A 27524-nucleotide genomic window follows, 5' to 3' on the forward strand; every position below is an offset into this window, starting at 1 on the left:
CTAGTATCTATTCCCTATTACCTTTGTTGTTGTTTTTTAATTACATAATGGCCCTGGCCTTCTATTTCTCTTAAATCCAAATACATTGATTATAAGTAGGTGCAAGTAATCTGCCTATTTCATTTATGGCTTCTGGTAAGTCTTGCCTAGGCATTTATATATTGAGAGACATTGTGTCTTATTATACATTATTTTTTATTTATTATAATTAGCTTTATTTGCATTTTAAAAATGATGCATGTAGATTGGTCATATCATCTATGAGCTTCATTTCAGGATAGAGGGGACCTTATAAAAGGGATGCTGCCTTTAATGGGGTTGAGAACCGCTGCTCTACAGTGGGAAAAATGTGTTAGGAACTACCTACCCCTCCTTTTTAAGGCCCACAGAGGTAGGAAAGGACACACCCATGTCTATTCAGCTGGTGGGTAGACTAGAACCAGGCTTCCTCAACAGTCCAGCCCTACCCCAAGTCCAAATTCATCTTTTATCTTCCACAACTCTACCCCACAGTCCAAAGCTGGTTGAAGCCCTTCGTGTCTAACTCCCCCAGGGTGCTTCTGCCCTGGGTTTAGCTGAGTCTGAGACTAGCAGCAACAGGTTTTCTCAGTTCCTTGTCGTCCCCTAGTGAATAGCATGGGTACTAGCGCAAAACAAGCGAACTACTTACAAGGTGAATTTTGTACTTTTCCAAAAAGAAACACAGATTCCGACTCTTCCCACACACCTCCAAACCCAGCCGGGAGCCTGGGCGCTCCTAGGCCTCAGTTCTTTAATATACAGTCCGAGGTTTGCCAAGGAGTAGAAATCAACTGAACTCAACCCGAAGGCATGGGGGTGACGGGGTGCGATGTAAGAGTCAGGTGGGATAGAAGATGCTCCAGATGGCCAGCACGTGGAGGGGCAGTGCCCCCCCCCCCCCGGAAGAACCAGGAGAAGGGAGCCTGTGACTTTCAACAGCCGTATGTGTGTGCAGGCGTGTGCAGTGGGGGGAGGGTTAATGATTTACCAGAGGCTCCTTTCACAACTTACCAAGGGTCAGCTTCCCTTGAGCATGTACAGGCTCAGTTCTCTGCACTGCTCGCCCTGGCCAGCTTCCACCCCCGAAGGCCCCCCAGGCAGCCCGCGGCATGGTCTCCATCACCGAGTGGCAGAGTGAGTGCGAGGGGCCCCGCCGTGGACGGGCTGGGCTGGCATGGGCTGTCTGGGCCAGGTGGGGGCCGAGACAATGCCCCTCCCAGCTGGGATCCCTTGTGGGAAACCTGTGAGGTGACCTCTGGAGCTGCCGTGTTGGCATCCTCCATGCAGCAGGGCCGTGGCCGGGTGTGGCTCCTCTGTCTCCCAGGGAGTGGGGGATTGCTCCAGGCCCCCAGGCAGCCGAAGGCCGGTAGCTGGGGGAACTGGCGAGTTTGCCACTCAAGCTGACGCCTTTCCGCTCAGGGTTCTTATGCCTGGGATGCCGCAAAGGTGAACGAACCCGGGAAGCCGCTGCCCATTCAGATATCTTGCCCCTCAAAACTCTCAGGGTCCCCTGGGCCCTGAGGCCCTTCTTGTCAGAAAATAAACTCCACTCCGCTCCTCAAGTCACCATATCCCCACCCTAAGCAATCTTCCCCTGCCTTGGAGAGTGGGCAGTGAAGTAGCCTGCAGGTCTGGGACGGGTGGGAACTGGCTCTGCGAGTTTCATTCGGGTGAGTTACTTAAACCCTCTGCGAACGGGAGGTGATACTCATTCATTCACTGAGCAGATTTGTCTCCTCTTGTGCCCAGCACTGTGTCGGGCACAGAGTATACAACAGTGAATGAACAGGCATATCCCCTCCATACAGTCTAGAGTGGGGGAGCAGGCGATTAACAGGTAAAGAAGTCAGTGTGTAGTATGTATGCCAGGTGGTGATAACATCCTCTGGGCAAAAATAAAGCAGGTAAGGAGGCTGGGAGCTATTATTTTGCATGGGTTGGTCAGGAAAGGCTTCGCTGAGAAGGGGCCTTTTGTGCAGAGACCCACAGGATGTGAGGAAGGCAAGCCATGCAGCTGTCTGGGAAGAGGGGTAGCCAGTGCAAAGGCCCTGAGGCACTGGCACACTTGGCGTATTTGAAGAACAAGTAGGCTGGTGCTGCTGGAGCAAAGTGAGTAAAGGGGAGAGAAGGAGTATAGTAAGGGAGGCCACACTATAAAAACTTTAGTTTTATCTCCATAACATGGTAAACCATTGGAAGGTTTTGTGCGAAGGAGTGATATGATCTATTTGTATTTTTAAAAGATCACTGTGGGTGTTGGGTTGAGAATATACTGTAGAGGGATGAGGTAGGCAACAGGGAGCCCAGTGCTGAGGGGAGAGGTGTGGAGGAGCCCAAGGTGGCAGCAGTGAACTGGTGGGAAGTGGTGAAAGCTGGATATGTTTTGAGGAAACTGCTGCAAGGATTTGCTGGACTGGATGTGGAGTGTGAGAGAAAAGTCAGGAATACCGCCGTTGTTTTTAACCTGAGCAATTAGAAGGGGTGAGTAGGGGGAGGCAGGCATGTTGAGCTGGATGTGCTGCTTCAGGCATCCAGGTGAGATGTCAGGTGGGTAGTCAGGTATATAAGTCTGGGATGGAGAGGGGAATTTGGAAGCTTCCGCATATAGATGATATTTAAAGGCACAAGACTCTGTGAGCTCATCTGGGCACATGCCCCAGCCTCCCCACTGCTAACATCTTGGGGCGGGGTAATTCTTCGTTGTGGGCTCCATCCTGTGCATTATAGGGTTTTAGCAGCATCTCTGGCCTCTACACACAAGATGCCAGTAGCACATTCTCATTCCCAGTTGTGACAATAAAAAATGTCTCCAGTCCTGGCCGGTGGCTCAGTTGATTGGAGCATCATCCTGTATACCAAAGGGTTGCGGGTTCAGTTCCCCATCAGGGCACATACCTAGGTTGCGGGTTTGATCCCCGATTGGGGCGCATATGAAAGGCAACTGATCAATGTTTCTCTCTCTCTCCCCCCCCTTCCTCTCTCTCTAAAATCAATGGAAACATATCCTAGGGTGAGGATTTTTTAAAAATGTTCCCAGACATTTCCAAATGTCCCCTGAGAAAGAACCTCCCCCGTTGAGAACAACTGACCTTAATATTTCTAAAACTATAGAGAGAAGATATCTGAGGCCTGAGCCCAGTGGCAAGCGAACATTTTATTAAACCAAAATATGCTAAGTCCTATGAAGAATATGCTGAATTTTATGAAAGAAATGAGGGAACTAGATTTAGGTCAGGGAATGGACAGTGGAGCAGGTGTCCCTGAGGAGCTGACATCTGCCTTGAGAAGGATGAGTTGAGTGTGCATTAGGCAGAGAGCAATCAGGAAGAAACTGCATCGTCAAAGGCCCTGAGGCAGGAGGCTCATCACGGGGACAATGGAGTGGTTGGAGTGTGGCAGGCAAGGGGGACAGTGGCAGGAGATGAAGTTGGACAAGCAGGCCTGGGCCACAGCATGCAGGGCTGTGAGCCAAGGAAATGGATGCTTCGTCTCAGCCCATTGGGAAGCCATGAGGGAGTCTTCGCTGCGCGCCCATATGATTGGGCGGTGTGTCCTCCAAGATCCCTGCCTGCCGTGTAGAGAAGGGAATGAAGCAGAGACCAGCAGGAGAATGTCGGAGGGTCCAAGCAGACATGAGGGTGGCTTGGGGCGGGGTAATTCTTCGTTGTGGGCTCTGTCCTGTGCATTATAGGATTTTAGCAGCATCCCTGGCCTCTACACATGAGATGCCAGTGGCACATTCTCATTCCCAGTTGTGACAATCAAAAATGTCACAGATTTCAGACAGATTACAGGATACATTTGGGAAGAAGAAGCAATGAAACTAGCTGACTGGGGGAGTGGTGAGGAGCCTCGGTGATGGCTCTCAGGCTTCTGCTGCAAGCTGCCCGGTGGGTGGGGATGACATATTTATTGATTTGAGGAAAACCAGGGGAGGTGCAAGTTTAAGGAAAGAAGATGAATAGCTCAGTTTGGACCTGTTGATTCAAGAGAGAAAACCAAGCACATATGCTAAGTAGGCAGCTGAATATGAGTTTGGAAGCTCAAACTCATTATTTATTTATGTGGGCTAAATAAATAATAATAAATTTAATATATTAAAGATAGATATCAACAGTGTCAGCACACAAGCGATATTTAAAGACATGGGAATATGTATGAAAACAGAATAGACATGAACTTGGGCCAAAGCCCTGAGCAATTAGAATCCCAAGAGGAAGAGAGAAGTAGTAGGAGCTGGCAAAGGAGGCAGGGGAAGAGTGGTCAGCAGCAGGGAGAAAACCAACCACATGCTCTCGTGGAATCCAAGAGAAAGGCGATTTCAAGAGGGAGTGGCCCACTGCTAACACATGAGGACTGACACCTGTCCATTGGATTTGGGAACATGGACATCAAGGATGGCCAAAGCAAGAGCAATTTCTGTGGAGGAGTACGGGGGTGACTAGAGCCAGACTCCTGGGATCAAACCCTGGCCTGCCAGCTGCTAGCCGTGTGCCTCCGGGCAAGTGGCTTCATCTCTCAGCGCTTCAGTTCTGTTTGTGAAGTGCGGCTAACAGCATCCATCCCTATCCCGTAGGCAGTTAGGAAAATTCGATGAGTCAACAAGACTTAAAGTGCTTAGGCCTAGCCTGGCGCCATGCGCTTGTGAGTGCAAGTGGTTGTTACTATTAATCACTATTGTTAATTTGGAAAAGCGACGGAAGGCTCTTTCTCTCCCCAATTTCCTCCTTCCTCTTCTTGAACAATGCAGTGTTAAAGCCGTTAGGTGGAAACAGGGTGGTGCCGAGAGAAGGCATCAGAGCCCTAGCCAGGAGGAAGGAGGTTCACACTGACGTTGGCCTGTGCCAAGGCAGGGCAAGGAGGGTGTCCTGGCAGGTCAGAGCAGGGAGTAGAGAGGAACTGTATAGTGGAGGAACCTGGCAGACACCACCTTAATCAAGTGGTTAGAGAAACATCACCATTTGCACTGGCTGGTGTGGCTCAGTTGATAGAGCATCATCCTGTGCACCAAAAGGTCATCGGTTTGATTCCTGGTCAGGGCGTATGCATACGGGAGGCAACGGATCCATGTTTCTCTCACATCAATGCCTCTCTCTCTCTCTCCCTAAAAAACCAATTAAAAAAAACAAAACATTTAAAAAGATAAAGAAACATCATCAGTAATGGGCCAAAGTGAGAAGAACACAGCATCCCATCTTGTTGATATTTCTGCATAACCAGTCTCTAGCCATGAGCAAACTTCAGACAAACCAAATAGAGGAACAGATACAAAATAATTGGTCCAAGTCTTCAAAATTATCACTGTCATGTCAAGGAAAGACGAGGTACTGTTCCAGACATGAGACACATAAAACCAAATGCCACACGTGGTTCTAAACTGAATCCTTTTGTTAAAAATGATATTACTGAACAGCTGATGAAACTTCATTGTGGTCTGACTTTAGATGGTAGTAGTGTATCAATGTTAATTTCTTGACTTTGGTGGTTGTATCCTGGTAAAGGAAAACCACACCAAAGTATTCCCGGGTGGTGAGATAGCCCGTGGCAACTACTCTCAAATGGTTCAGGAAAAAAAAAATTTTTGTCTTGCACTTGCAACTTTTCTGTACATTTGTGATTGCTGAGAGAGAGAGAGAGGCAGGAAGGAAGAAATGAATGGTGGCTCCCTGCACAGCCCTGGGCCAGAAGGACCCATGCACCTGGTTCAAGAGATACTGCTTTCCTTCCTGGAGCAAGAAAGACATTGCACCTGGCTTCAGTTATCGCAGCCACAGAGTGTGAGTTGGGGCCGCCGGCTCATCTGCGACAGCTTGCAGGCTGTGGGCTCTTCTTGGCAGCCGTTCTGGAGCTACAGGTTGGGGTGGTTGCTAGAGAGGGCAGCGATCTGCCTGCCATGACAGGGACACCTAAAGCTGCTGCGTCTCAGGTCGGGGGGGGGGGGGGGGGGGGGGGGGGGGGAATCTGCGCTTCTCCTTAGGTAGGTGGTGCCTTGGAGAGCCAGGCCTCCCTGAAGTTACCAGAGCCTCCCTCTTGTCCTTGCGTCCAGCAGGGGGCGTGCTGCCCCTTCTGCCTGGATCTCGTAGGGCTGGGGACACTTCTGTCACTCCTGGTGAGGTGCCCCCATACCCCTGCCCTCTGCCAAGCTTGTGCCCCAAGAAGAACTTCGGGAGCAACCCCAGACGGGTAACTTAACTGAAATTGCTAAGCTATTCCCCTAGAGATGCGAGAGATGCGAGAGATGCGAGGGATGGAGGAAGGTCTGAGGCTTGCATGTGAGAAACAGCGTCTGACCCTTTCCCGTGAGGTTTTGTGTCCATGGTGCAGTTTCTCCAGTAAGGAAGGCTGCCCCCATCATGGGAAACCTGCGGAACTGCACCAGCCCCTGAAGAGTGCGGAACAATAACTGTGTAAACCAGCAAATCACTGTTGCAGAAGAAAGTATAATATAGGAGAAAAGACATGAAGTGTGAATCTGAGAAACTTACGCTGTTTCCACAAAATGAGGAAGAGGCTGTTCTTAAGTGTTTACAGGATGAACATATGGATATTTTAACGAAACAAAATGAAAACCTAATAAAATGCTCACATTGTGTTTCCACACAAAAATATCCACCTAAGGAAGACAGAAGACAAGGCTCGATTGTCAGAACTGGATCAATGACATATTTTTGTGGCAGGCATAAGCTAAGATCAGATATTTTTATAATAGGCATACAAACTTAAAATGCCTTTGTTATTCAAATGAAAGAATATGTTGTGGTCTCCCTCCACAATATTCCGGCCCCTATAAAATTATCATGACAAAGTAGATGTACTTCTAGATCCTCAACTTAGTGTCTCTCAGGATAGAAAATCATGCAACATGGAAGGACAGAACGTAACCTTCGTGATGACCCAAGGGGGTTGTCCTGCCCAGTGTCCCGGGCTTTAAGAGATTGAGTTCAGACAAGCACCACTGGGAGGTGGAAGTGGAAAACAAGCCCAAATAGATCACAGAAGCTGGTCAGAAGCAGGAGGCATCAGCCATTAGTGCAGATGGATTCTGCTGGATGATATGCTGACAGATATGAGGCTGCACTGGGTCCTAACAGAATCCAGCTCTGCCAAAAAAGAGACTCAACAAGACTGGCACTTTTCTGGACTATAAATTGAGTGAGGTTTATAGTCTGAACAATAAATCTCATCTCAATATTTAAAAAAATTTTTGAAGAAGCCCTTTGGCTTTATTTCTCTGCTGGAACTGGTCCTGACCCTCTTAAGGTCTGTCTGGTAACAGGTTAGAAAGACTGACTGCCCAGAAGATGGTCGTGTTGTTTTGTTTTCTTTCACTTGTAAATATAGCTCAGCCAGTAAGTCTAGTCTCAATTATTTTGTCTTTGTTTTGTTTTGTTTTTACAGTTCTGCCTCTTAACAGCCAGACTTTTAACTTGTTACCACTATCTGTAAAAGCATGGCAATAATACCAATTTCACAGAGAGTCTGAGGATCAATTTTAATACTTTAGTTAACAAGTTTGTTAAAACTTTTCTCTTTAAAAATTACCTATGTGTTCTCGTTGTAAAAATTAAGCTAACTTCAAATTTTTTAAATCAAAAATAATTTTTATAAAATTATACGTTATAGTTTTAAAAGGTACTCATGCCATATCCCTATCCACCATACTATTTACAATAAAAAGAAAATAAGGCATTCTAGCTACATTAAGTAAATAAAGCAAGTTGCAAAACTGTAAAAAAAGAAGTTGCAAAACTGTATGTACCATATAAACTTGAAGCTTTACAACCTAGTCATTAATTTTCTAAAAGGACACAACACAATTCCATTTATACAGATATACCTCCGAGATATTGAGGGTTTGGTTCCAAACCACCGCAATAAAGCAAGTTGTAATCTTTTTGCTGGTGAAGGGCCTTGGCCTTGCCTTCAATTTATAAAAAAACAAAACATCTGTAAAACACAGTAAAACAAAGCACAATAAAATGAGGTATGCCTGTACACTGAAAACTACAAATTGTTGGTGAAAAAAATTGTAAAAGACACAAATAAATAGAAAGACATCCTGTATTCATGGATTGGAAGATTTGTCATTGTTAAGAAGTCAGTAATACCCAAAGCAATCTACAGATTTAGTGCAATCTCTATCAAAATCCCAATTGTTTTTTGCAGAAATAGAAAAGTCTCTCCTAAAATTCATTTGGAACTTCAAGGGATGTTGAATAGCCAAAGTAATTTTGAAAAGGAAGAACAAAGTTGGAGGCTTCACACTTTCTGATTTCAAAACTTATTACCAAGCTACAATAATCAAAACAGTGTGAGACTGGCATAAAGACAGACATATGGACCAATGACTATAAAAGAGCCCAGAAATAAACCCTGACATAAAGCGCCAAAAGAGTTCAACAAGGGTCCCAAGGCCATTCAGTGGGAAAAGGTAATCTTTTTAACAAATGATGTTGGGAAAACTGATCCACAGGCAAAATAATAGTTCATTTTAGCTCAAAGTTAGAGCTAAAACTATAAAACTCTTAGAAGAAAACATAGGAAAAAAGCTTCATGACACTGGATATGACAATGATTTCTGGGATATGATACAAAAATACAGGCAACTAAAGAAAAATTATATAAATTGGACTGTATCAAAATTAAGAACTTCTCTGCCTCAACAGACACAATCAACAGAGTACAAAGACAATCTATGGAATGGGAGAAAATATTTGCAAAGCGTATATCTGATAAGGGGCTAATATCAAGACTATATAAAGAACTCCTACAACTCAACAACATACCACCAACAAAAACCTGTTTTAAATATGGGCAAAGGACCTAAAATAGACACTCTCTAAAGATATACAAATGACCAATAAGCACATGAAAAGATGCTCAACATAAAGTAATCATGAGGAAAAGGCAAATCAAAACCACAATGAGATACCATTTCATATCCATTAGGATGGATGCTATCAAAAACAAAAAAAGCCCTGGCCGGCGGGTGGCTCAGTTGATCAGAGAGTCATTCTGTACACCAAGGAGGTTCTGAGTTTGATCCCCAGTAGGGGCACATAAGGGAGGCAACCAATCGATGTTTCTCTCTTACATCAGTGTTTCTTTCTGTATCTCTTCCTCTCTCTATCAAATCAATAAACATATCCTCCAGTGAGGATTAAAAAAATAATAATAATAAATAAAAGATTTAAAAAAACACAAAATAACAAGTGCTGGCGAAGATGTGAAGAAACTAAAACCTTCGTGCCCTGCTGGTGGGAATATAAAATGGAGCACCTGCTATGGAAAATGGTACAGTGGTCCCGCAAAAAATTAAAAATAGAACTGCCATTTGGTCCAGCAATCCCACTTGCAGGTATATACCCCAAAGTATTGAGAGCAGAGTCTCAAAGAGATATCTGTTCACCCATGTTCATAGAAGCATACTCACAATAGCCAAGAGGTGAAAGCAACCCAAGTGTCCGCCCACAGATGAATAAACAAAATGTAGTATAAACATACCATGGAATATTATTCAACCTTAAAAAGTAAGGAAATTCTGATCGACACATACTACAGCATGGATGAACCTGGAGGACATTGTGCTAAGTGAAATAAGCCAGTCACAAAATGACAAATGCTGTGTGATTCCACTTCTATGAGGTCCCTAGAGTAGTCAAATTCATAGGGACAGAAAGTAAAACGGTGGGTGCCAGGGGCCGTGGGGGGAGGAATGAGAGGTTAGTGTCTGATGGGTACAGAGTTTCAGCTTTGTAAGATAAAAAGAGTTTCCGAGGTGGGTAGTGGTGATGGCTATACAACAATGTGAATGTACTGAAAGCAATGAACTGTACACTTAAAAATTGTCAAGGTGAGCCCTAGCCAGTTTTGCTCCGTGGTTAGAGCATTGGCCCACAGACTGAAGGGGCACAGGGTCGATTTCAGCCAAGGGCATGGGCTGCAGACACAATCCCAGGCCCCAGTCAGGGTGTGTGCAGGAGAGAGCCAATCAATTTGTCTGTCTCACATCGATGTTTGTCTCTCTTTCTCTGTCTCTCTCTCTCTCTCTCTCCCCCCCCCCACTCTCTGAAAAGCAATGGAAAAAATATCCTTGGGTGGGGATTTTTAAAAAATTGTCAAGATGGTCAATTTTATGTGTATTTTATCACATCTCAAAATAAAATTTCAGTTTAGTTCAATTTAAAAATGAAAGCAATACAGAGAAACAAGATGGCGGCGTAGGTCACAGCTGCACCCGCCGCCTCCCGCAGCCACATCAAAATTACAACTAAGATACAGAACCACCGTCACTCAGAGCCTCCTGAGATCTGGCTGAAGAGAAGCCCCACAACCAGGGACCTGAAGCAACACCGAGAACGGGCAGGGGGGGCAGAGACGAGGGCGGGTCGGGGCTGAATCTCAGAGACGCGGCCGCGGGCCCACACCCGGTGCGCGGTTGAAAGCCCGAAGGGAATCTCAGCGGTGGAGGTTTCCCGGATGAGCGAGGGGTCCCAGCCCCACAGCAGGCCCCAGCCCAGGGCTCCAGGCCAGGAAGAGACGCCCCCACAACTCCAGGCTCTGAAACCAGCAGGGACTGTCCCTGAGGGTCGCGAAGGTTCGGGAGCCCCAGCAGCTCCTCCTAAAGGGCCCGGCACGGACTCACTCAGACGCTCCCTCGGAGCCCAGCGCCGGGCAGCAGCCAGAAAGGACCTGGGACACTCGGGGGGAACTAACCTGCCTGGAATCCGGGCGAGAGGTGGAGGGGCGGCTTCCTCCCGGGCAGAAGGGCTGGCGGAGGCCATGGCTTCTTTCGCGAGTCCTCCCCGCACACAGCCGCAGGCAGGCGCCATGTTTGAATCCCCAGCACCTGACTCGAACCTTTGGCCCCGCGATTCCCGGAGGCCCCGCCCCTCCCCACCTGCAGCTCATCCAGGCCATTTCCAGGGGCTTTTCTAAGCAAGTGGCCTCTTGAGCCTCATGCTTAGGACTTTCCTAAAATCTCTCAAACAAGCAGCAGCTGCCCCATACAGCTTGATAAGTGGCCCCAGGCCTGGCACTAGCGGCAGCTGCACTGGCTCATAGCTTGGCCTCTCCTGGACACCCCCAAGCCCAGCACAAGTAGCAGCCAAATATGGTTTGCTGTGTAGCTCATGCTGGGTGGCCCTGAGCAAGGCACTGGCACAGGCTGACTTTGCACTTCCCAGGAGGCCCCAGAGACAGTGCACCTGGTGCTCAGACTCAACCACGCAGGATTACAACCCTACCACATCCATGAGTGACACTCAAGGGGCGCACTCGGTGAACACCAAAGCCCCATGAAGCAAATCCTGCTCCATAGGGGTGTCTCCAGCACAGCAGCTCTTTGGCTATAGTTGCAGCTGGTCCTCACAGCCGATTGGCCTGGGGGTCAGTTCCTACCAGGGATGCCAACAGCGACCAAGGTTCAACTACAAGAGGACAGTGCACACAGCCCACACAGGGGAGCACCTAGAAGGCCCAGCTCAGGTGACTGGGGAGGCTGAGTCACTGGACCCTACAGGACACCTACTACACAAAGCCACTCTACAAATTCCAGAAGACACAGCAGCTCTACCTAATACATAGAAACAAACACCTGGAAGCAGCCAAAATGTGGAGGCAAAGAAACATGTCACAAAGGAAAGAACAGAAGAAATCTCTAGAACAGGAACTAAATGAAATAGATCCAAGCAAGCTAACGGATACAGAGTTCAGAATAATGGTTATAAGGATGTTTAAGCAGACTGTTAGGGAAATAACTGAGAAAATCGATAACATAATAAAGTACCAATTTGAAATGAAGTCTACAGGAACTGAAATGAAGAATAATTTACATGGAATCAACAGTAGAGTAGAGGACACTGAGAATCAAATTAGCAATTTGGAACATGAGGAAACAAAAAACACCCAACCAGAAGAGCAAAAAGGAAAAAGAATCCAGAAATATGAAGATAGTATAAGGAGCCTCTGGGAAAACTTCAAGAGGCTCAACATTCGTATTATTGGGGTGCCAGAAGGGGAAGAAAGAGACCAAGGAATTGAAAACCTATTTGAAAAGATAATTACAGAAAACTTCCCCTACCTGGGGAAAGAAATCGACTTACAAGTCCAGGAAGTACAGAGAGTCCCAAACAAGAGGAACCCAAAGAGGCCCACACCAAGACACATCATAATTAAAATGCCAAAGGTTAAAGACAAAGAGAGAATCTTAAAAGCTGCAAGAGAAAAGCAGCTAGTTACCTACAAGGGAGCCCCCATACGACTGTCAGCTGATTTCTCAACAGAAACTTTGCAGGCCAGAAGGGAGTGGCAAGAAATATTCAAAGTGATGAAAAACATGGAACTACAACCAAGATTGCTCTACCCAGGAAAGCTATCATTTAGAATTGAAGGTCAGATAAAGAGCTTCTCAGACAAGGAAAAGCTAAAGGAGTTCATCACCACCAGACCAGCACTACAGGAAAAGTTGAAGGGTCTTCTTTAAGAAGAAGCTAATGAACAAAAGAATCTGATGAACTAAATAGATCCAGAGACATTGACGCATGCAACAGGTGATCATATTTCAGAGGGAAGAGGGAAGGGGGGTGGAGGGTGAGAAGAGATTAACCAAAGAAATTATATGCATAACCCATGGACACAGTCAATAATGGGGTGAAGGCCTGGGAAGGGGGTTGGAGGGAAGTGGAGGGGACCAATTGGGGGGGGGGAATGGGATACCTGTAATACTCTCAACAATAAAGATAAATTTAAAAAGTAAAAAATTTAAAAAATGAAGCAATACAATGAATTGTCATTTGTTGACTCTCAGAATGGCAGAGATAAATACAATTAACAATTTGGTGTTAAGGAGAGCATTTAAGGAAAACAAAGGAACCTCATATCCTGTTATTGTTACAACTCTTTTTGAGGGGAGCAATCTGAAATATGTATCAAGATGTCAAAAATGTAGCCCATGACCCAACACGGGGCCTTAATATCCTGCACTTCTGTGCTGTCCTCACTGGCTCCGCTGCTTCAGAAAATGCCCGAGGACAGAGCACACAGCGCAGCCAGGGCTGGGTGCTGTGGGTGCGGGCCCAGCCTGGGGAACCGCAGGGCCACTGTGGCTGAGATCCCAAGGCTTGGGGCTGCGTGGTGGGGCCCAAAGGCGCGGCTGTAGGAGGGAGGGAGGAAAAGGGAGCAGGTCCTGGCTCGGGGGCAGACTCCGGGTGGGAGGGCGAGCACATACTGACGGATGATTCTGTTTCTCTAAACCAGTGCGACAGGCCTTCACGGGAAAGTTGGGGACAGGGACAGTTAAGAGGAGAAGCAACACAGTGTGAAGAGTTAGTTGTTCAGGAAGGCTAGCCTCCTGAGAATCAGGCAGGACAGCTGGGTGGTTTCGAGGCCCTTTGGGGCTGGTGGCCAGGAGTTGTCGGTGGTCCCCTTCGGCCTGACCGTGGGTTGGGCTGGGCATGGGTGGCTCCCAACCACCCGAGGACAGGATTAGAGTGGGCAGAGGGCTGTGCTCAGCCAGGAGCCCAACCCTGATCATGATCTGGACGGCGCAGCTAAAGACGGAAAGCGGCGAGGTAGCTCCGGCTATGCCAGGGGGCTGTTCTCGGGACAGAAGGCAGTGATGCGCAGAACTGACCCTGGTTCTCAGGCGCTAAATGTGCATTGGTGCCTGTCCTCCCTTCCTGACCCATCACCTCCCGGGGCACCGAAGCTCCCCACCCCCCACTCCCCAGAGGGCTCCTGTCCAGTGGTAAGGAGGGGGAGCCCAGAGTCCCCACCTTCCCCCAGAGCCCATCCCACCACAGCCTCCTTGCCTGTTGCAGAGATCGGTGTGGGCACCGCCGGCTTCGGTGTCTTTTTCGTCTTCTTGGGAATGCTCCTGCACTTTGATTCCGTGCTCCTGGCCTTCGGAAACGTGAGTGCCCCTGGCCTGTGGACTGCCCCAAGCTTCCTGAGGTCTCTATTGCTGGGGTCATCCCTAAGCTCCTTCAGATTGTGCCCATCCAGGGGTCAGGTGCCACCAAGCCTGGGGGGATGCACAGCAGGTCCTGCTGGGCAGAGAACCTGAGGACCTGGATTCTCACGCCAAGCTCCGAGTGAGGCTCTGGGGGTGCCAGGAGGAATTAGACACTGTCCCTCCTTTGGACTCCCACCAGCTAGGGGCAGGGATGTCACACGCACATACATGACTGGGGAGGAAGGCAGAGGTGTGCAGTCACCATAAGACAAACACATTTAATAGGAAACAAAGTGCTTGGAGGAAAGAGCATACTCAACCGGGAAAGGGTGAGAAGGAATTTGGAAAGGAAAATGGGTTGGGGGCTGGATAAAGCACATTCAGGTGGACGGAACATGCTGGAAGGAAGCCAGAGTTAAATTTGACAGGAGCCTGGGCACTCTTAGGGATCCTTAGGAGCCAAGCTGCAGACCATGGCAGGGCCAGATAATGGAGGGCCGGGGGGTACAGTTGCGTGGGCAGTGGAGCCCTGGTGGTCCGTGCGACTTTGGGTTTGGCTGCCTAACCTATGTAGGCCTGGTTTTCACCTTCCTGAAGTGGAGAGCCTCTCACTATCTATCCCACCTTCCTCGGAAGGTGTGATGAGAAATGAAGTCATATATGGAGAACTGGTTGGGATCCAAGAAACTGGGTTGAATTGGGTGAGAGATTCCAGAACCTCTAGGTTCTCCTTGGCCGGCCCCCTGCCTCTGGGCATTATTCAAGGCTGTAATTCCGCCCCATGGCTGTGTCACCCTCTCTGAAATCACCCCTCCTTGCAGAGTTAGCCAGTCCCGCCCCGTGATGGGGGCCCCCGAGGCGCGGGGCAGGTGGCACTCACGCTCCTCTTCTTCTGCCCAGCTGCTGTTCCTGACCGGCCTCTCCCTCGTCATCGGCCTGAGGAAGACCTTCTTCTTCTTCTTCCAGAGGCACAAGCTCAAGGGCACCGGCTTCTTCCTGGGGGGCGTGATCGTTGTGCTCCTGCGCTGGCCCCTCCTGGGGATGCTTCTAGAAACCTACGGATTCTTTAACCTCTTCAAGTGAGTGCAGATCCCTTGCCCCGGATGGGCCACCAGGTTTGGGCAGCACAGCCAGCTGGGTGCAGAAGCTGGACTCACCCCGCAGGAGAAGGGAACCATGAGAGGATTGGAAATGGGGAGGGGCATCGGGCTGACCTTGGGAAGGCGCCTCCAACAGTAGGTTGAAGGACACATCGGAGTGATCTGCCCGTCCATCAGCACACATTGAGCACCTGCTGTGTGCCCAGCACTGTGCAGTCACCAGGGAAGACATACAGGGCCCATGCTCAAGCTGAACGGTTAGCAAGGGCAGCGAGCTAACATTTGCTAGGCCCCAAGTATGCACCCAGCACCCTCACCAGCAGAATCTCACTTTGTCGTCTCCACAACCCACTGTAGGATTGTTCTCTACAGATATGGAAACCAACACTCAGAAAGGCTGCCCCTGCCCCAGGTCTCACAGGCAGTGTGCAGAGGATCTGACCTGGATCCAGCTGTCCCTGGCTCCTGGCTCCACATCCCTTGGCCTGTCAGTGTCAGCCTGGGCCTGGTGAAAGGCAGGGTGGGACTCAGTGGAGAAGTGTATCCATTACCAGGGCCAGAGTGTGTCCTACAGGAAGCAGGACCTGACACAGGTCTTGAGGGATGGGCAGGGTCTAAGAGAAGACTGGAGGGCCCTGAGGACGAAGGAAAGGACCCTAGGGAAGGTGGGGGGTGGTGGTGGCAGGAAAGACTCCCAGCGTCTCTGTGGTGCTGTGGAGAGAGCAGGGGTGAGATGGGATGATGGAGCCTGGAAGACTCATGGCCTATGGAATCATGGCAAGGAGCTGGGGTCAGGAACCCAGCGTTCCCATAGGAGCCCTCGCTCTGCTCAGTGTAGCCTTGAAAACAGCCCTGATTAGCCTGGATGCCTACACCTCGCAAAACATCACGCAGCGTGGCCTCAAGAAAAAAAATGTCCTCACACGTGTTCTGCCATCGATTCGGTTAATATTCAGTCATTTGTTCAGAGTCGCATATATAAAAAGCACATACTCTGTGCCCCATGCATGGCTAGGTCTGGGGACACAGCGCTAAACAGGGAGAGACTTCCTGAGGACTTGCAATGCAGTAGGGAAAACAAATAAATCTGACAACAGTCATGCAGACCACTTATTGAGGGCTTCTGACTGTGAGCAGGGCCACTGACAATTCAGTAGTTTAAACCCAAAGTCAACCTGGACAAAGACACCTTACAGCAGCACTGCGTGGGTGGGAGTGGGGTCAGAGCATGAGACCTCAGGGATGCAGGTGAACCTCAGGAAACTGTGGCCCAAGACAAGGAAATAACTCAGGCAGAATTCACATTTCTGACCCCCTGACCTCTCTGCTACACACAGGGCTCCCTTCCCGCTTCAGCCTCGGTGCCTCCAAGCCCTCTGAAGGACCACACCTGTGTGCTCAGCCATGCCCTGTAGGGTGTGTGTCATGAGAGTGGGAGGCCGAGGCAGGAGGGAGAACAGACATGAGCACAGCCCCCAAAAGCTGGCCCTGCCTGGAGCCCAGGTGACCTGCAGCAGGTGGTGCCACCCCATCTGGGGAGGAGAAGACAGTGACAATAATAAAATTTAAAAAATCCTAAGCATTTCTTCATGTAGGGCCCTAGGATATAGATACTATTATTAACCACATTTTACAGCTGAAAACTGATGCAGAAAAATAAGGAATTTGCCCAAGTGTGTACAGTGCTAGTAAGTGGTAGAGCCAAAATTGGAATCCAAGGAATCTGGCCCCAGGGACTTCATTCTTAACTATTCCACTTGGCTGCCTCTAACACAGCAGGAGTGCAGAACCAAGCCTGCCCCAGTGCCTGGGGGCCCACTCTCTTGGGCGCCAAAGCTGGAGCCTTTCTGTGACCTCAGCCTTGCCACCCTCTGTTCTCCCCTCCCAGGCCATCACTGACCCTTCCCTCCACCCCTGTGTTCTAGGAGCTTTTTCCCTGTTGCCTTTGGCTTCCTGGGCAATGCCTTTAACATACCCTTCCTGAGTGCGGTAAGTGCATCGTGCATGTGGTTGGTGGTGGGGCCTTGGGGCGGGGAGAGCACAAGGAGTTGGTAAAATTGCTGCCCCAGGTGCAGTGGACCTTCCCCATCTCCCCTTGCACTCCCTTCCCCAGGTTGGCTGCCTCAGCTCCTTTTCTCCTCCTTACTCTTTCTCCATTTGACAAGAGCAGATGAAGTTGAGAGGACCCGGGAGCGGCTGTGCCTAAGGAATGGCTATAGAGGAAGGAATGGGCATGAAAGAAGGAATGGACATGGAGGAAGGAGTGGGCATGGAGGAAGGAGTGGGCATGGAGGAAGGAGTGGGCAGAGAGGAAGGAATGGGCATGGAGGGAGGAATGGGCATGGAGGAAGGAGTGGGCAGGGAGGAAGGAATGGGCATGGAGGAAGGAGTGGGCAGAGAGGAAGGAATGGGCATGGAGGAAGGAATGGGCATGGAGGAAGGAATGGGCAGAGAGGAAGGAATGGGCATGGAGGAAGGAATGGGCATGGAGGAAGGAATGGGCATGGAGGAAGGAATGGGCATGGAAGAAGGAATGGGCAGGGAGGAAGGAATGGGCATGGAAGAAGGAATGGGCATGGAGGAAGGAATGGGCATGGAGGAAGGAATGGGCATGGAGGAAGGAATGGGCAGAGAGGAAGGAATGGGCATGGAGGAAGGAATGGGCATGGAGGAAGGAATGGGCATGGAGGAAGGAATGGGCAGGGAGGAAGGAATGGGCATGGAAGAAGGAATGGGCATGGAGGAAGGAATGGGTATGGAGGAAGGAATGGGCATGGAGAAAGGAGTGGGCATGGAGGAAGGAATGGGCATGGAAGAAGGAATGGGCATGGAGGAAGGAATGGGCAGGGAGGAAGGAATGAGCATGGAGGAAGGAGTGGGCAGAGAGGAAGCACTGGGTATGGAGGAAGGAATGGGCATGGAGGAAGGAATGGGCATGGAAGAAGGAATGGGTATGGAGGAAGGAATAGGTAGAGAAAAATGGGCTTATTATAGCCAAAGAAACAGAAACTCAGAGAGTCTAGGTGAACCCAGCCAGAAAGTGCTAGAGATTTCTGGGGAGCGGGCTGAGTCTGGGCCCCAGGTATGGAGATGTGTGGCAGCTAATGACAGCAGGAAAAGCTGTGGCAGAGTCTGTCCTCTCTTTGGGGTGGGCGTGGGCAGTGGTCCCCAGTGCTTTCCCCTCGCTCTTTCTCTGAAGCATCTCTTAAAGCCCAGCGAGGCCCTACAGCCAGCATCCTGATGCGTCTACCAGCTGGGCACATCCCTGCAACCCCCTCTCCATATCTGCGCTTGGCACAGCTCCCACCTCTCAAGGCCAGCTTCATAATAACCTAGATATTGAGTCTGCTCTCCACTCTTTGTCTGGAGTAATGATTCTTGGCTCCCACAGCTGTTCCAGAGGTTTCAAGGCTCCAGCTCAATGGTCTGAACAGCAGAGATGAACTCCTTGAACTTGGATCATTGGTTGAGGGGGCTGAAAAGGAAATGGGGCCACCCTCTCAGGCCCCCATCCTGCACTAGTTCATCTATCCTGCATGCCCGAACTTCTCCAAGTCCAGAAGGAAGGATGGCTCCAGGTGACCGACCTCAAATTCTCTAGTCAACTCAAGAGGCCGTCAGGGTTGTTGAGAGCAGAGATCCAGGGCCCCGCAGAGATCGGACTGGGGCTGGTATCACATCCCACTTTGTATTTATGGGAGAAAAAGCAAAGATTAAATCCTCAAGCTGTGAGTGTGTCTGAGACTCAGTATCTCTAGCCTGGTCAGTCCATCTCTTGACTCAGGGCGGGCTGACCCTCACGAGCACACATGTACGTCATTCTGTATGGCAAGGGGCAGGCCTGATCTTACAGGCTCGTTTTTATCCTGAGTGACATGATGTGCAGCCCCTGTGAACAGAAAGCATTAGACAAGTGACTGCGGACCGGCAGGAAGTGCTTCTCAGTCATTAGGTGGATGTCTGCACAGTGCACCCGCCAGCTAGAGCCTGTCTGATAGAGACCTAGCCTCTGCCTTCAGGGACCCCCAGTCTAACAGAAGGAATTGTCTCTGTCCTAGGGAGCCCCTCGCCCAAGAGTCAAGATCATTATTGCAGGCCCAAGAAAGAGACACCCTACATATAGGGTATCCCCAAAACATGTATACACACTGTAACAGCTGATAGCTATTAAATGAAAATGAAACGTATTTTAATAAACACTGCCTTTATAATTCTTCCAAGTGTGTGTATACATTTTTTGGGACACCCTGTATTTAGTGAATATCTTTGAGGGCCCTCTATGTCTGTACTGAGCAATAAAGTGGGTCCTGAGGGTGCAAAAGGAAGGAGAGCTGTCCCTGCCTTCAATGTGGGGTACACAGCAACAAAGCACTATGATCATGGATGCCAAACACATAAAGGTGGGGTCCTGAGAGCAGCACCTTCTGATAGGATGTTGCCTGAAAATCGCTTCTCCACGTTCCCTTAGCACTTCCAGACACAGCCACCTTCTAGCTACCGCTGTATTTCGCTTTCTTAGACAGCTGCTTACAGATCTGTCTCCCCATCTGACCATGTTAAATTCACCTCAAAACCCTGAGCTAGGCAGGTGCTCAGTAACTGGGGAAAGAAGGAAAAATGAAGGGAATTCCCCCCAGTTGCAAATGACAGCCCAGGAGCCCCCTTCTGGTCTGTGACCCAGGCCAGCTGGAGCGGCCCCTGGGTCCCACTCTGCCCTCGCCTCTCCTCCTCCCTTTCAGGATGCTCACTTCACACTGGGTGTGTTAGTGGCTCTTGTCTGGTGGGGGAACATTTCCTGCTGACCCCCCCACTCCTCCTCAAACAGTCCATTTCCACACTGCTTAGAGCACAATGGGTCTCCTACTGAGTGGGTCTGGGACGAGAGGAGCCGGAGGAAGATGGAATGGAAAGAACTCGTGGGAATCAGAAAGCCAGCCTTGGAGGGCTCCTGGGGCGGGGGACGGGGGGAGGTTTCAGTCGTGAGAGCCAGGAGGCTGGAGATAGCAGTCTGTGCTCTCTAAGGGGGTCTGAGGAGGAGGGAGAGGGAGTCAAAGGGGGGGGGGGGGCTATGCCTGGAGACGTCACCCTGGGCTTTATAAAAGGAACAGGGATGTGATCAGGGAGCTGGCAAGAGCGAGCCCAGCTCCCCTCCCTCTGGGTGTTCACTCGCCTAAGTAGTGCCATCACCAGAGACCCTGCGGAGCTCCCACCCCATCAGGACCCAGGACGGAGCCAGGTAGGTGCGCTGTGCATCCACACGTGGGGAGGGGTCTGCCCAGACCCAGGGAGGCTCTCCCAATGGGGACAGGAACTGAGTTCCAAGACTGACTGATGTGTCCTAGGCAGGCAAAGGGGGCCTGATTGGCCCTGATTACAAGGTTGGCCAGGTTATTCCGGGATGTCTAGGCGAATACATTGATTTGCACTTCACTTGTGAGGCCATGACCCTCTCAAGGACTCCTCATTGTGGCAGGAATAATTGCGATGAATGAATTGTAATCCATTGTAATTATTGAATAAACTCTGTGGCTGGAATTAGCGGCCACCGGAACTTTTGGGGAGACCTGGGGTACCCCGCACAGTTCATGGGCTCAACAGTTCTCCTCTGAGCTGTTCCTCCAATTTATGGATGGCAAATACAAACCTAACCAAAGAGCCCCTCCCACCCTGCTAGACCCCTGTACTATGAAGGTCACTCCAGGAAGGAGCCACCCCATTTTAAAAGCTTTCCAATCCCGCCTAGAATTTCTGTTACTCATTAGGCACAAACACTCCTGGGGTGGGGGAGCCACGAAAATTCCCCAGAGCAGGACAGCCACTGTGGACCCTTGGAAGCTGGCAGTTCTTTTCCAAGCAATTCATTCCTACCACATGTGTTAAGAGTCTGAGGAGTGTGTGAGTGCGTGAGTGTGTGAGTGAGTGTGTGTGTGTGTGCACGTTGGAACAAGCAGCAGGAAAATCAGAACTCTCACGCACCCCGCTATCTTTGCTGGGGAGGAGGGGAGCACGGAAGGAGCACCGCTTCTAGCCCTGCAGCCTGCCCGCCTCCCTTCTTTCACCGCCCTGCGCCTGCGGAGCAGCCAGAACGCTCCGTGTGAAATGCTAGCCTGCACACATTCCTCTCTGTCTCGGACCCTCCGGGTGAAGCCCCTGCGTGGCCCTTCATCACTTTCCTTTTCTCCAGCAGAGCCTCACCCTCTGGCAGACTCAAGGGCCTGCAGTTCCCCCCACACCCAGTCCTGGCCCTCCCACCTGCCTTTCGTGTGAGCCTTTATTCAGCTTCCCCACTTGCTCAGAGACCCAGCTCAGGAGCCACCCCTGCAGAAAGCTGGCCTGGGCCCTCCAGGACCGGCTCCCAAAGGCTCCCAAAGACCCTGTGTACTCACACACCTTCAGCCTATCAATTACAGTGTCATTTTATTTTATTTAAATATATTTTTTTTATATCAGAGAGAGGAAGGGAGAGGGAGAGAGAGAAACATCAATGATGAGAGCGAGCCATTGATCCCCTGCCTCCTGCATGCCCCCCACGGGGGATCGAGCCTGTTTTGCCTTGACCAGGAATCGAACCATGATCTCCTGGTTCATAGGTTGATGCTCAACCACTAAGCCACGCCGGCTGGGCTACAGTGTCATTTTAAAATGGTCTGCTTAGGACTCAATTTTTGTGCTAGACTTGAGATAGGGGTTGAGGGGTTGGCAGCAACCCTGTGTCTTAGCACCTGTGCACCCTTACATCTAACACAGCACCCAGTCAGTACTCAAAAAATGATTTCCAAATAAACCTGGACCTTGTGCATATCCACAGTCTGAAGCCACACAAAAAATGGTTTTACTCTCTTCTCTCTAATGAACCAATCCTACCTCTACTCCCTGCCCCTTAAGGCAGGTGCAGAAGGCCATGGACTGGGTTTCCGGCTGTCACAGAATCAGAGTCTGCAAGGATAAGTGGTTATCTGTGGGGCCAATCGGTAGCCAGTCTAACCCAATGGTCTTATTTTACAGGTGGAGCAATAAGGCCCAGAGATGGGGGTGACTTGCTCCTGTCTCACAGGGACAGCGCGCATAGCTGGGGCCAGATCCAAATACTCCTGATTCCATTTCGGGACTCTTCCCCTTCTTACCATGCCTGGGCCCTGGAGGGAACAGGAGGGAACGGGAGTGGGGCAAGAACAGAAGGATGGGTGGGGCTGATGGGCACACGCGATAGTCCCAACCCCCACTGCTCCTCACCCCAATCCAGAGTGGCTCCAGCCTTAGATCTGGTGTCACACCCTTTTGTCTCCACCTGCAGCTCTACTGCCTCCCATCAGTTTGCTTTTAATCATGTTTGTTGGACAATGTCCAAGTGTATGATGACTTTTTCAAAGAGAAATTAGACTTGGGAGCTGGAAGAGATGGGAGGGGGCAGGAGGGGGTAAAGGGAAAGAGGCTGGAGCGAGGGTCAGGGTACACAGCTCCCATGTCAACAGCCAAAATTACGAGGTCAATTCACTTCACATCCTCTCAGAGCCCACAGAAAATAGAATACGGGGACAACTTCCCTGACAAATCAGGGAAAGGGTTTTCTCTTCCCTGAATTGTAGGCAGTAAGACAATTTAATGATGGTCTTCAGGCTGCCAAAGGCTGCAAGAGAGAGCAAGATGATTGCTTTCTTCCTGATTGCTTTCTGCTTCTCAAGGAAGAGAACTGCTTCTATTACAGCAGGAGGGAAACGGGCCAGGCTGAGAAGGCCTATTGGAATGGGGACAGTCGCAGATCTACGCAGAGCCCAGCATGAAGGGAGGTGCCCAGGCTCCAGAGAGAATGTCTGGGCCTCAGTGTCCTCCATGAGGTGGGACTCCTTGGCCCACTTCACTGCACCCCTCGCTGCTCACGCCGACGCTCATATCTCACCTCTCATTTCTCCAGCATTCCTCTCAAGCAAACCCGAGATTCAGAATTCTGGCCCCTTTCCAATCTGAGCAGTCTTGCCCCTCCCACCAGTGGGGATCCTTCCTTCCTTCCTAGCCTGACTGGCCTCCAGGAAGCCCTCCCTGATCTAGAACGAGTTCAGCTTTGACTATACTGTGCAAGTGATCTCAGTTCCATTTCCATGATGTGTCTGTTCGGACTCACTCCTCCACTGGGGCCTCCAAGGGCAGAGGCTGTCTCCTCCCTTCACATGGGCTCTGCCCCTGCACCCAGCCCAGACCTGTGCCTGACCCAGTCCCTCCTCCCTCTCTCTGTCTCGGCCTCAGGGCACTTCTAGGACCCTCGGTTTCTCACCAGGATGAACCTACTGGTTTCGTGGCAGCTGCTGTTTTTCCTCTGTGCCATCTCCTTCAGGGAGACACTAGAAAAGGTGGCTCCCATGGAGAATCCTCGATCCACAGGTATGAGTTGTCTGGGGAAAAGGGTGGAAGGGAGCAAGTGAGTTGTATCAAAATGAAATTGACCACATTTTTCAGATTATGGCTAATCTATTGATGTGAGTTAAACAATGTATTTAATGGAACCCAAGACTGGCACATGCAGCTCATTTCATGGCCCCATTAACCTTGCAAGTTAGGGGTGGCTTTCCTGCTGTGGCATTAGTGGGCTCGCCTACCTAGGTTCAGGTCCTGGTTAACCACCATGCTCCTTCATGGTTTTCTCACACTGTGTTCCCTGCTCCATGCCAATCACCTCTCTGGGCAGAGCTGTTGGGAAGGAATTTACAATGCAAGTTTCCTTCATCAGTGACCCCAGTCCCTTTATGGGGAATTTGGGGAGGAAAAAAACTGAACAAAAGAGCAAATCCTATCAACTTTACGAGTTTGCTGTGGTACCGATGAGCTGGAGAAACTGAGGCCCAAAGATGTAAAGATGCCTCTCCAAAGCCACTCAGTCAAACACTGCAGAGCCCAGCAGGTGCCAGAGCTCCTGAAGAGGGTGTTTCTGAGTGGCACACATCAGAGTGGTGCTACTCCCCAAGTCAGCAGTTGTGGGTTTAACACTGCTTGGTTCAGCTTTCTGGGCCAGCTAGAACCATGGCCTAGCCTGTCTGGACTGCAGTTCCTCTAGCTATGGAGCATAGCTTCACATGTGATACACTGTGCCCATAAAATGTCCCAGAACAAAGAGAACATGGTCCCAGTGTCCTTTGCCAAGAGTATCTTCTCTCCTGGGATCAGGTGTCCTTTCTGGATGAAAATGACCTCACCACTGCCCAGGAGCATTGAGTTTGTTAGCTGTTTTGGGCAAAAGGCTTTAGGTGAGGCCACAAAAGGTAGCTTGAGAAGTGATTCTACTGCTGGGATAGCAGGTAAAACTGGGAAGGAAGCCATTGTCCCTCCCCATCTCAGGCAGGCCCTAGGCAAGGTGGGAGGGACCTCTGAGGAAGATGCCCACACTCCTCTTCTCCAAAGTAGCCAGGGCATTGAAGCGTGGGCCTCAAAGCCAGCAACCCCCACAACTCACAACCACTCACACACCAGGCCTCATTTCCGCTAATCAATTGCCACAATTCGCTGGGGTCATTGTGTACTCAGAGCTAGTTGCACTACTTTTCTATCAAAAATTATAGTGAACTTAATGGGCCTTGCATGTGAAGTGCCTTCCAAATTAGCCTTGTTAACCCTCAGTATGAAGAGATTGTACCCAAAGATTATACCCAAATGGGGGAGGTGAGCCGGATATGGTGACCCAGATAATTTCTGTTTTTCACTGAGTCCTTATATAGCTTATTTAGAGAGCTACAATTATTGGGGGTTGTGGGGGAACAATGGTCTTAGCTCCACTTTCTTGATTTCTGTAGCTACAAGCTTTTCATTAGCTTTTATATCCTTAACAAGCATTTCCTGAGGCCCTATTATGTTTGAGGCCCTGTTTCAAGCACTCTGAGAGGTAAGGAGATGAATGCTCATGGCCCCACCTGCTCCAAGGACTCACAGTCCAGCTGGGGAGCCCGATGCAGAAACTGGACAGAGGGTCAGGCAGAGAGCCAAGCTGAACCAGCAAACACCGTGGTTTTCTTTAGGTTCGATTCCTAAAAGGAAGTAATTTCATATAAAAGATATTGAAGATAATTCTGGAAAACATCTGAAATCAAAACTATGTTGAAAGAGGGAGGAACCAATGGCCTAAGCACCCAGCTCAGATGCTGGTGCTCCCGGCTGAGCTCTGAGCTCCCTGGAGGCCAAGGAACAAAGGGGAAGCACAGGATGGGCTGTGAGCAGGAGCTGCAGGAGGCTCTCCTGGCCGTCCTCACAGTGTCTCCCTGTGGCTCTGTCCTAGGCCAGCAGCTCGGCCCCCTGGTGCTCCGGGCCACCTGGGAGCAGAGCCCGCGGTGCGGGGCCTCCGAGGGTGTGGTGGGGCCCCGGTGGCCGGCCCCGCGCGCGCCCCGCAGCCGCCTGGTGCAGCGGGAGAAAGACCTGTCCGCCTACAACTGGAACTCCTTCGGCCTGCGCTACGGCCGGCGGCGGGCGGCCGGGGGGCTTCCAACCCCCCGCTGAGCCGGGCTCGGGCTCGCGGGGGCCCTGGAGTCGCAGACCCTGATCAATAAAGGAAACGCTGCCAGCTCCACGCTGGGATGGATATTGGCTAATCTCTGCGAGCCGCCCTGATGAGACTTTTCGCTTTCTCTCCTCTTCTGTTGGCTCTTTAGCTGGTTCTAAGATGGCTTTCGGGTTACCAAGGGCAGTGCTTTGCAAAATAGACGTGGTGAGGGGCCAGGTTGCTTTTTCCCGGGGCAGATCAGTGCTTCTCACACACACACACACACACACACACACACACTTTCTCTCTCTCTCACTAAAAAAGTGAAAAATTTAAAAATAACTAAAGAGAAGTCAAAACTGGATGATGCTTGGGGGTTTTAGCAATATCAAATTTCTAGCCCAGAAGGAAGCCGTCTATGAACCAGTAGCAGGTCTTCACCAAAAACCTAATCTGCAGGCGCCTTGATCTTGGACCTCCCAACATCCAGAGCCATGAGAAACAAGTGTTTATTGCTTAGGTGGCCCAGACAAAGGGCCCGTTAGGTTCCATAAGCAGTGCTCCCTGAATTCTTAGGTAGGAGAAACATGCAAAGCAACACTGGTGACGAAGCCACATAGCGACTGAGGTTTGCGAAACTGAGACCTGGATAAGAAGGTTCCAAGGCTTGTCCCAAGTCAGGAAGCAGCTGAAATTGGAGGAAATGGTGTCTGTCTCATAGAAGGCCTGCCTCCCAAAGACCCAACAACAATCTTGTTGACATAACCCTGAGGCTCAGAGTTATTCCCTACTTGCCCCAGGCCAGTTCTGTGGCTCCTGTGGAAGCCACTCAGGGAACGGATCCTGTAAATATAAAAGTTCTGGTCCTTGGATGGGGAACTACATCCTGGAATAGGCCGCCAAAAAATGTTCCTCCTGCCAATCAGGCTAGACCAGGTGTGGTGGCAGAATCAATGGCCTCATCAGAAGACCCCAGGGACCAGAGAGCCAGCCCCCAAATCATGGGCCTTAACACAGATCCAGACACCAATTCAGGCGGGAAGCTGGGCAACCATCTAAGGCCATCCCCACAGCTCACCTAACTTTCCTTTATCGACTATGCTCGTGGGAAACACCCCTTTTGCCGCCCCAAGTCCCCAGTCCCAACCTAGGACCTGTCACCCTCCCTCCCCCCAATGAAGACCTATATCTTATTCTGTGGGGACAGCCAGCCCCATCTAACTCAGGAGGACCCCCTATGTGGGATCTACTTTGCCCAGGCCAGGGCACCCTGCCACCCTGCCACAGAGGAACTGTGGCCCCAGATTCCTCCCCAATCAGCCCACTCTACTCCTAGGAGGCTCCTGAAGCCAAGGGGAGCCCCTTGAAGACAGTGCCTGCAAGGTGTTGGGCTTGGGGAGCAGTCACAGGCTCCGGCTCGCTCTAAGCTTTCTCTTCCTGTGTCTGTGGGTGGGCACATTAACTGAGGAACCCGACCATGGGAGGAGGGTTGGCACGCCGGGCTCACGTTTCGAGGAGCTGCAAGTCCCAGAGCCCACTGCCCCTTTGCCAGGATCTGCAAAATGCAAGGGAAAACACTACAGCTTTCTTGCAGCTTATATTCTTGGAGTGGGGGGACGGGGTGGGGGCAGGGGAGGGAGAAGGGCTGAACAATCAAATAAGTAAAGATGATTTTGAACAGTGACCCCCCCCCCAAAATCAAATTGCTATAAAAATTTCTCAATGAGTTCCTCTTCATTCTTAGGCTTATCTCACTGTGAATGGGTAACAAACATTTTGCAGAGGGGCATGGGCCACAGCCCACACTCTGACTAGCCCTGATCTAGGCCTGGGGGACACAGACGGCTTCAGTACCTCTTCTTTCCTGGGGCAGCTTTCAGCCAGCTGGACAGCTTGACCTGGAAGATGATGCCAACTGCTGCCCTGTCCACTGAGACTTAACCATCACCCAGCCCCAGTTAGACCTGTGCTGGGTGCTCAGCCCCAAGGC

General features: G+C 50.3%; 2 protein-coding genes and 1 long non-coding RNA gene across 3 annotated transcripts in view; 2 read left to right on the top strand and 1 right to left on the bottom strand.

Moving 5' to 3' along the window:
• LOC148090944 (uncharacterized) overlaps positions 1-27524 on the bottom strand; it is a 71255-nt gene that overhangs the window by 20732 nt on the left and 22999 nt on the right. The gene's annotated exons all lie outside the window — the stretch shown is intronic.
• Positions 1131-17294, top strand: GOLT1A (golgi transport 1A). Its single transcript, XM_016215433.2, is given in 6 exon segments — positions 1131-1155; positions 13842-13933; positions 14876-15054; positions 17001-17068; positions 17189-17253; positions 17256-17294. Coding segments are annotated over 6 exon segments (468 nt in total).
• KISS1 (KiSS-1 metastasis suppressor) lies at positions 23331-25551 on the top strand. The gene is made up of 2 exons (XM_087828136.1): positions 23331-23451; positions 25334-25551. Exons 1-2 carry the CDS (start codon positions 23349-23351, stop codon positions 25549-25551), a joined length of 321 nt encoding a protein of 106 aa, XP_087684262.1. The 5' UTR covers positions 23331-23348.

This window comes from Miniopterus natalensis, chromosome 19, assembly GCF_054644295.1.
Source record: "Miniopterus natalensis isolate mMinNat1 chromosome 19, mMinNat1.hap1, whole genome shotgun sequence".
Taxonomy (NCBI): Eukaryota; Metazoa; Chordata; class Mammalia; order Chiroptera; family Miniopteridae; genus Miniopterus; species Miniopterus natalensis.